The 9,729-nt window shown below is 42.5% G+C and overlaps 1 protein-coding gene across 2 annotated transcripts in view; it reads right to left on the reverse strand.

Annotated features, from left to right (window-relative positions):
- insyn1 (inhibitory synaptic factor 1) overlaps positions 1–9,354 on the reverse strand; it is a 70,427-nt gene extending 61,073 nt beyond the window's left edge. Inside the window, exons 1-2 of one of the 2 annotated variants that reach the window (XM_088412918.1) lie at positions 8,801–9,354; positions 7,068–8,474 (exon numbers count right to left, since the gene is read on the reverse strand). In XM_088412918.1, the coding sequence (XP_088269044.1) occupies positions 7,068–7,211 (144 nt within the window). In that variant the 5' untranslated portion in view covers positions 7,212–8,474; positions 8,801–9,354. The other variant, XM_088412919.1, reaches the window with a different exon arrangement.
- Between the last annotated feature and the right edge of the window lie 375 nt (positions 9,355–9,729).

Here is a 9,729-nt window from a genome sequence, read left to right on the forward strand (position 1 = left end):
CAGAAGGTGCTAGCTAGCTGGCTGGCTGACTAGCCGGCGAACAGTACGACTGATCCTGGGCCAGCTGTTTGAAACGGCGTCAACATGGGGCTTCAAACAACACCGGCATTTAGCGTACCGCCTGCTTTCCGAGCAGACCAATCACACGTCAACTCGTTTGATCAGCGACCATTTTTTGTATGAATCTCTTGATTTATGCAAACAGCTGCCGGCAAGATCATATGCTATTAAACTGTAATGAATAAAACATAAAAGAGGACACTCCATTTTTTGTCTCAAAGTATTCTAGTGATTCCCAAACAGAGATTATGCAGAGCTTTCGTTTGCAAAAAAAATGAGTTGAATAGCACCTTTTGTTTATCATGAATCTCTGAATTTATGCTAACTTCAGCCAACGGGACACCGTGGCATTTAAATAGTAAAAATTAGGGCTGGACCAATTATCGGCCAGCTCTATTATCGGCGCCAATATCTGGCATTTTAAAGGATATTGTCATTTGTAATCTGATATCTGATGTTTAAAACTTTTAACTTCACATAATTGTTTAATTTGTTCCCTTTATAAAAGATTCTGCTGACCCTATTTTTTGCTTCAAATTAAGACAGAGATTTTGAAACTTTAAAGAATGTGATTCTCTGCATAAAATGAGTTTCACTTAACATTTTAAGACTTACTGATAATAGAGCTTCTTATCAGAATTTTACCAAAAAGATATGCGACCCTACGGTACAGAGCAGTAAAAAATTGAGCAGTAAAAAATTGATGGGTAGGGTTAGAACGGAAGGATCGATTATCACCCTCCTTGACTACTAATAATCAGTTTTGATATCGATGCTGAAAAAACAAAAAAAATGTCCATTGCTAAACACAGGATTCACGTACACATTTGTCATCATGGAAATCCGTTGGAACGTAAACATTGTAAAGCCCTCAAGAATGTACAGTTCGGAAACACAAAAACACATCCGTGTCTCCAAATCGATGGTGACTCAAATAAAGATAGGCACCATAGAAAATAGATGTATGAAAGAAAACATGTTGAAAAATGACCAAATTAGACATGGACTGAAGTCTCGAGCTCTATTGTGTGTGTACCTTGTGATGCCTTTGTACTGTGAGATTATAAGATTAGATTTATGGAACATGGAGGGCGGGTAAAACGGCCGCAACTGCTGCCAGTCGCAAATGAATAACTACGGCTAGTTTTTGATTCATGACACACTTCCAAAGATTAATTAAATAATCCCCACCCTGCATGGTGGCCATTCTCATTAATAAAGCAGCGGGGTCTAGCGTAATGACAACTATTGAGAAAACTAGCCTCAATTTATCCTGAGGCCTCCTGTCAGGGGGCAATGTCCTCCAATGTGTTGCATTCAGCCAGTGATAATTGCTCTTTCTTTATCGTCTTTTGACCTCATCTCATTTGGAGCATTATTGTATTTGAGGAGTCCTGATTGCCTGCTCCGTGTTCATTTGTCTTGCGCCCAACACAGATGTGCTCCATCGAATGCTTCTACATAATGGCCGGCATAACAGTCCATCATCCTTGCTTCCTTTCATACATATTTTATCCTTTTTAAATGCGTCATCTTCCATATCCCACCCCCACTTGGTACTTTATTACATCATTTCAATTTGCCAGCCTGGAAGCCTCCGATAAAGGGTATGGTCTTCCATCGGATGCCATCTATTCTGCTGGCGTTAGTTTTAGCAGATATCTGAATGTCACACAACTATCATATAATGTTTTTTGTTTATCCTCTTTCCAAGGTTGATGCTGCAACTCAATGAATGATTTTTACAGTGGAGTCGCCTCTCCTGCCATTGTGATTATTACAAATGGAGTGCTTTATCGTGGGGTATTGCCGTCCTACGTCCTTTCTTTATGTCATTCTCATTGGCCTCGTCACAAAGACTGTCATGCGATTCACGAGTACGAGGAGGCCGTATGTCATCCAAATTGACTTTCAAAGACGGCCGCGGCGGAAAAACTTTCACAAGGTGTGAGATTTACGCATACGGCAGCAGGGGCATGACAAGACATTATAGTGAATATTAATGTCATGCAGAATGTGCAAAAGTAGGCATTTAGTTGTATGTGATTGACCTAGATCTTCATTGCCCAACCTTTTTTTTTTTTTTTTTAACTCATAGGTGGAAGGCTCAATGAGGCCCAGTTGAATGTCACTGGCACGGAAAAAATCAGAGAGAAAACACATTTAACATAGGCATCATGAATCTAATATCGTATTTCAACAGACGTCTTTCTGAACCCCTTTTGTCAGTGTCCTAAAGTATCAGTTCTCAATTGTGGGTAGGAATGCCTGGGCCTGTGAGCTTTTAGCAGTTTCTGTTAGTATCAGCGAATCAATTTTTGTATGCTTTTTAATGTCATTGCAATGTCAGTGCATTTCTCCTTTCAAATTAAGAGCTAACAAATTGTAACAATTAGCAACTTGTTGCTGACTTATCGTGGAAAAAAATGTATGTTTTAATTTTGTTACGATTTATATGACTGTGTGTTGTCATTTGTAGGGGTGAAATGAGTCCTCGTGTAATTCCAGCAACTTGACTGAAAAAAAAGAAGCATGCATTTTTTGCCCCAGCTCTGGATATATTCAAGGAGAGAGATATTTCTGTCCGGCAGGCGTGCCAGAAATAAAATAGATAATGTGACATGAATTATTATCTGATGATACCATTATAAAGGCAGTTACAAAGTTTACACAGCACTCTGTAAGTATTGTTTATTTCATCCAAAAATGCTTTGCTAATTTACAGGCATCACTGGAAAAAAAACTAAACTTGAGAAGCGCTATCCAAGAGAACAGAAGAATGCTGCCCTAAGGAGTTTAGCCTTGAATAAACTCTGGTTCAATTTCCCATAGGTGACACTACTTTCCTTTGGACAGAAAATTAGTACTCTGCACTCTATTTTGGACCCGAATGTATCAGAACATGATTAATTAACAAGCAATTCAACACAATCGACCCCATTTCTAATGAAACATTATCTATACTTCTGCACCAACATCTGTAAACAAGGCTTTATTTTAACTTTCACTCAGGAAGTCTTTGGAGAGCATGCTGGTTGCCAAGATTCCGATTTGAGCTTTCAACAGTCATCTAATTCAATAGGAAGGACGGAATTATAGTTCATATCCTCCTGCCAATCACTGATTTTTGGTCTTTGCGAGGGCTGCATTCTATTGTAGTCTATTCAGCAAGTGGCTATTATGTTATTTGCTTGTGTATACTGCCTTTGTGCAGGAAAGATTCCGGATTCTGGCACCGGCCATACTGTGTATTGCATTGCTGTAACAGCATACACAAATGGAATTTTGTATTTTCATAATGAAACATTTGATGGTAAAAGGCATTAGAGTATTTAAAAGGTGGACACCCAATAGAAGACCACTAAAGGAAGGGTGCCAAGAATATTGTGGATACATGCCGCACTTCCCATTGACAAGCGACAGGGGCACACCAGTGATTAATGTTTCGTAGCAGATGAATCTGTAGATTCAGCACGGATTGTAGCTTCTAAGAGCATTAAGCTCCGCGATGTGAACTTTGGAAAAATTACGGGGCACGTGCTTGGCACGGGTTGTTTGTTAATGAGGCTGATGAATTCTGGCAAACAAGACCCTCTCCGTGACCTCCTTTCAGATGATGAGGAGAGCAACCCCCTAAAGGGAAAAGCATGGGGTGAGGTCAAGGTCTGGCTACAAGGAAAATGATGGGAGTGAAACTGCATTTCTGTCTGATGTGAACTGCGGCCATAAGAAATCATTTTTTGAGCAACACTCAGATATATATTAGTTTTCGTTAATTTCATTAGAAAGTGGCTAACATCCTTTTCTATCTGTATGCACTATACTCTACGCATGTTAAAATGTTGTTTACATATCTGTTAATAAATGTACTGTGATTATGCTTAATGCTAAAAACAAATTAGTTTTACACTATTTCCTTAAGGAATTACAATTTTTAACAAGTCAAAAGTTAGCCGCGGAAAGGAAGTTGGCTGTTTGCTTAGTTTCTAAAATCACTTGTAACCAACAAATCATCATTATTATCTTTGAGCTATGTATTGAACAATGGTGAGGGTGCATTAACTTTTGGAATAAAAGGTTAGCACAGGCTAAAGTTAGTATAATCCCATGTAATCTCTAGAACTGAGTTACTTGTATTTTCTTTTTGTGGTACCTATGTTTTTACTGTGAACCGTGTTTGATTAATTCGTAACACCCCTTGAGACTCGAAGAGTGCCTTCAAATGATTTTATGAATGAATCCACATATAATAGCCCCGATTATATGATTTGTTTGATGCCAGAAATCCTGGTGCTCAAAGACAGAATACGGTATTTTCCGCCTTGGTAGACTGTTTTCGATGAGGTCTTATATGTGATGAAAAGATTTACCTTGGCCCATGTTATGTTAAAAGTGAAATAAAACTGACCTTGAGTTCGCTAAACCTTGAAATTCAATACAAGTATAATGAAATTGCCGCAAATGTCTGCAAAACATTTTGATTTCTCTGTCGATGTGCAAGGCTATAACGGCTACAAGAAAAAAGAAAAAAAATCTAAACCTCAAATATTCATTTGTGTAGAGGTTCCAGCTAAATGGTTTGATTCAAGGCTGGAATAAGAAATGAACGCACATTGAGAAGACTAGACAAGCAAAGTATCTTTTGCAGGTCAGATTGCTTAGTGGGATAGAATATTGATGTTGTTAGAATGAAGAGTTTTTTTGTTTGTTTGTTTTTGCTTGGCTGCACATTATTTTGAGTTTCTAAATTCGCCCAAGCCTGAAAGGCCAGATTTCAACAGTGCAGCAAATGATCTGTAATGTCATCTTTTGACTCCCCCAAAATGTTGTAGTTCATACAGCTCCCTAAACATCTTGTGGGTGATAATCAGTGATTATAGCTCCCTCGCTCAAATAATTTATTTCACTGCATTCATGTGGCTATTCTTCATTTTTTTTTTTTATATGACAGTAGCTATCGATTATGTTGTTCCCTTCACGTGACCAAGGATGGGCAATTTTACGCAAAATTTGATCTACAGAATCTTACAGTGACCCTGTGTTTCCTTAAAAAAAATCTGCAAAAGCACTGTTGGTTAATTGGAAAATATTGACATGTAAATATAAGATGTAAATAATTCCTAAAATGCTAACTTTCTGTTTGGATATATAGGTAGTTCTGACCTATTGGGAGCTGCACCCACCTCTCACCACATTCTCCAAATTATGACTGAACCACATAGCTACATATAAATCCAATCATAATCACCTCTTCCTATTACAGTATTACGACAGTTAATTAGAGTTTTGCGTATCTGAAGGGGAAGCTGTAAGAGAGAGAAAAAAAAATGGTATTTTTTAATCAGTATTCCAATTTTAATTTTAATCAGCATGGATATCTAACTTGTTTCAAATTTTTGACCAATATTGGAAATTTCATTGAACTTCATTACGGTAGGTTAACGATGGATGATCGCATTTTTCCACCTGCATAGAAATGTATGTCATATCGCTGATTTAGCTGTACTGTATTGATTGTCAGTTGATATTAAAAAGTCACATTCATCACAAGAAGCGCATCCATTGACATTACATCTTTGACATCTGTGAATCGATACTAAACTGTACTCAGAGCGATGTTCCCTAAATGTACCGATATAGATGAGGGTGCAGCTTTGAATCCAAATGTTCCCGAATCAATAACTCAATTTATTAGGTAGGATTCATAACAAATCATTGACTGAGAAGCCAGCCACTATTTCCCACGGTTTCCGGTGGTACTGCTACACTTGGTCTATAGCTCTAAGCTTCCAGGAGATGGACAGAAGTAGAGCATAAATGAGGCTTTAGAGAAAAGGATACAAGGCATTGTGATATTTCTCCCCGCTACAAGCAGCTCATATGAAAGTCAGCTGTCTTTGCGTGAATGAGACATTCCTGCAAAGTTACGTTCGAGTCATCGAGCTCCCTTAATGGGCATTGAGACGAGAATGGTAATAGGCGTCAGGGGCTGGCAGTGGCACAAGGCGCGTGTTTGTTCATAAATATCTCCGGCCGGCATTACTCCACTTGCTGGAGCACCATAATCGTCAATCACGGCCTCTCCGTCCCACTTTAGAGGAGGCTCGCTGTGAGCCGTGCCCTTGCGCCTCAGAGTACATAAGAGGTGGGAGTCTGAAAGAATGTGTGCAAAGGGATTGTGATGTGATGGCCTGGCAGCTTTGAAACATCTATTTAAAACTCCCCGCCTTGTCTTTTGCACATTACTCGCACCGATGTGGACCTTTACAACATGTCTCGAGCATGTTTTCCTTCCTCTGCTTCCCTGGAAACAGGTGGGAGTTTAATAACTGGAAGGACGCGAGATGGGTTTAGTGGAGCTTCCATTCGTCTCTGTTTCCCCAGCCGCTATCCCTCTCTTTAGGAGGAGCTGAACAAGACGAGCTCATAGCTGGAGGAAGATCCCGAAGAGATGACGAGGGCCATTGTGTACTCTCTGACTTAGATTATTAGACACAAAACACTTTTTTTCCCCACCGAGCACCATTATTTCGAGTCACGGAACGCAATCTCTCTTGCTGACTCCTTTCAAACATTCTTGACAAGCTGCATTTGCAAAACGAGAGGAATCTCGTTGATCCCGAACAAAATGCTTACATAACTGTTGCGGTGCTAAGTGTTGGATCTTATCTAAGCCCTTTTTCGCTCACAAGCCGGCTTTGCTGTATCTCATCGGGTCTTCGCACCAACTTGAACACACGAGTAGTATTAGTAATTGTCTCATCTTTGATGAGGGAAAAAAGGCACCCTCGTTGCGGTACTAATCAACAATATCCTCCCGCTGCACAATAAAAGAAAAAGTCAGCACCCGTGTTCAAATCTTAATCACAATCTCCACACTGTGAGGAGAATGTTACGCTTAATTAGATGAACTCTTCCTTGGTAGCACACCCACTTAGAACTCGCTTTCTCCCATAAACCTCTCAAAATCATAAAACCCCGTATGTGTGTGCACTAGTTGAACCCACCTCCCGAAGTTCCTTGGCCACATCCTTGAGCTCTCTGAGAATTCCTTCCAGCTGGTCAATCACCATCTTCATGTGGCTGCGGATGCGTTCTCTCGGGCTGGGGGTCTCAGAGGTGTCCCGGGCCGGAGCTCTGCTGAGGGACATCCTTCACAAGGTGACGTGGGGCCAGTGGCCAACAGGCTGAGGGCGTGGGGGAGCCGAGTCGGGGTCCATGTCTTTGGCTACGAGGAGCCTCAGTGCTACTGATCCGAACAGGGGCCCCGGCCACGCAGGGAGACCTCAACATCTTAAAAGCACATAGGTGACCAAAACACCATTCCTCGCCCGCACGCTAGGCACAGGGTCACGCTTTGACAGCCATGGTGTCCGCCCAAAAACGGGGAGAAAGTGAGCGCAGGAGAAGATAAACACGATAAATCCATGGAAAATAGACGAGGCATTTAAAAAAAAAAAAAAAAAAAAAACGTGCCGAGGCTGGAATAAAAAAAAAAAAAAATCTTACATAATCACACTGAGCCAACTCATCTCATGTGTCAGTGTGTACAACTCAAATAGTTCTAGAGAAGATACTATTTAAAACACTATTCTATACTCGGGAAAAGAGCTTTTCCCACTTGAAAAACAGAGCAACATTGTGTCATGCTTGATGTGTACCCACTCTCCTCGAGAGTCTTTTGTAAGGGAGGTAACAAAGTTAAGGAAAAAAAGTAGATATTCCTTTTCTCTTCAAATGAAAATAAGACATATCAGAAGTCACATCGAAGCAAACTTCAGACCACCCTCATTTCTTAGCAGATGAAAACTTAATGACGTCTTTCAGTTGTTGTCAGGGAGAAGGCGGTGGACCGGTGTAGGTCTTTTCCTAGAGAATCCAATTTCCCTTCCCAAAAGAAGGATTTATTCCAGGTGGCGTAGGATCAGGATAAATTAATTCCTAAGCCTACGAAACGTGACTCGTGGCGAGAACTGGAGGAAAAAATGAAAAACAAAAAGCATGGTGGATGAGAGATAGAGGGGAATCTGGGGCAAAGGAGTGACTTTTCCTAGAAACTGGATGGCACTTGATGCCCAGAGAAGTCCACAGGGGTGTGCCCCAACAAAAAACCCAAAAGAGCAGAAAGAGAAAACGACTGCTCTATCTCCCTCAGTTGTTGCTAAGGGAACCGGGTCTGCCTCTCCTTGCCGCGATTGGATAATTATTTTACTTCTTATCCATGTGGTGTGTGGTTTCCTATGCGGACTCTTCTTTGAGATAGGCAATGAGCTCGTTTCCATCCAACAGGATGAGATAAATCCGAGAACACATAACCCGGTGGAGCCCTGGAGAACGAGCGAGGGGATGCGCTTCCCGCCAGATCCGGGGCAACGCGGCTGCCACGGGGTGCGCCCGCCAAACACACATGGCACCTGGACAGACAGGGACAGAGGGTGGGAAGGAAAGCGATCACTTATTCTCCCACTCTTTCTCGGCACCGTGCAATAGTGTGAACGGGACGAAGAGCGCAAGGGATTAACTGGCAACTGGCGTCAGAAAGCATTACCACATGCGCGCACACACAGAATTACCTTTCCTGTGCATCATGTTACTGTTGCTGTGCCCGGAGCAAACTGTCCACGCACATCCTTGGCATTCAGAGTCACAGACAACCTCTCTCTTCTTCTCTGTCTTCCACACTTTCTCGACCACTCTCTCTCACTGGTACACACACAGTTCCCTCCCTCCTCCTACTTACTGTCTTGACAGAGAGAAGCCTCTATCAGCAGGGGTCTTTCACTCTCAGGCTCATCAGGATGAGGAAGATGAGGCTGCGTGGAGGACGGGCAGGAGGAGGCAAGAGAGAGCAATCAGCAATGTGTTTAGGGAGCCCGAAGTGGCCGGAGAAGACGTTCCTGTCAGCGCCGCTGCGAGCGTCACTCCAATAACCCTGCCGCTGAAAACGAGCCACCCGTCATCCCCCGCTGGCGTTGGCCAGCCGTCGCCAGGCAGCCGACAGACGGGCAAAGCTGCGAAAAAGGCGAGCTGCGCACAGATGACAGCTTTTCCTCGCTCGTCTATCCGCCTCGTCTCATCGCTCTGACCACCAAGCCCCCTGACTCCCTTCCCCTCTCTCTCTCTCTCTCTCTCTCTCTCCCTCTCTTTCACTCACTCTCTCCCCCGCCTTCTGTCACGCTTGCTCTTTCTACTGTCTCTCTGCCCCCTGCACCCGAGCCGTGTCCTCCCTGACTGCCAGATGAAGGCAAGCTGATGCCAGAGTTTATCATGTGGCTCAGACTCCTGCCAGCACCACTCGGCTCTTCGCTTCCACTAGGCGGAGGAGGAGTCTGGCGCTTTTAAAGGCGCAGATCCTCCACCCTCTTTCCTCTACCTCGCTCCTCTTCTGTCGGGATCTGACACTCACTCGCTTGTAAATTGTCTTTGAAGTTTTATCAAGTTTCCTGAATACATCGGGAAGAAGTCACAGCAGGCACAACCATCTCCAGGTGTAGAGTGCGCTAGATTGTCCGGTACAAGGCCGGTTCATGTTTGATTATATCAGCTGAGGGACAGGAAATTTCCTCTTGATTAGAAAGTTTAACTTTCACGTCCTATGCTCCTTAGCTCATCACAGCTGTGAAATTTCTATACTTGAATGATCTCCTGGCATAAAAAAAACAGGTGGTT

This window comes from Hippichthys cyanospilos, chromosome 4 (genome assembly GCF_059441005.1).
Source record: "Hippichthys cyanospilos isolate Australia breed blue-spotted pipefish chromosome 4, RoL_Hcya_1.0, whole genome shotgun sequence".
In the NCBI taxonomy this organism is placed as follows: Eukaryota; Metazoa; Chordata; class Actinopteri; order Syngnathiformes; family Syngnathidae; genus Hippichthys; species Hippichthys cyanospilos.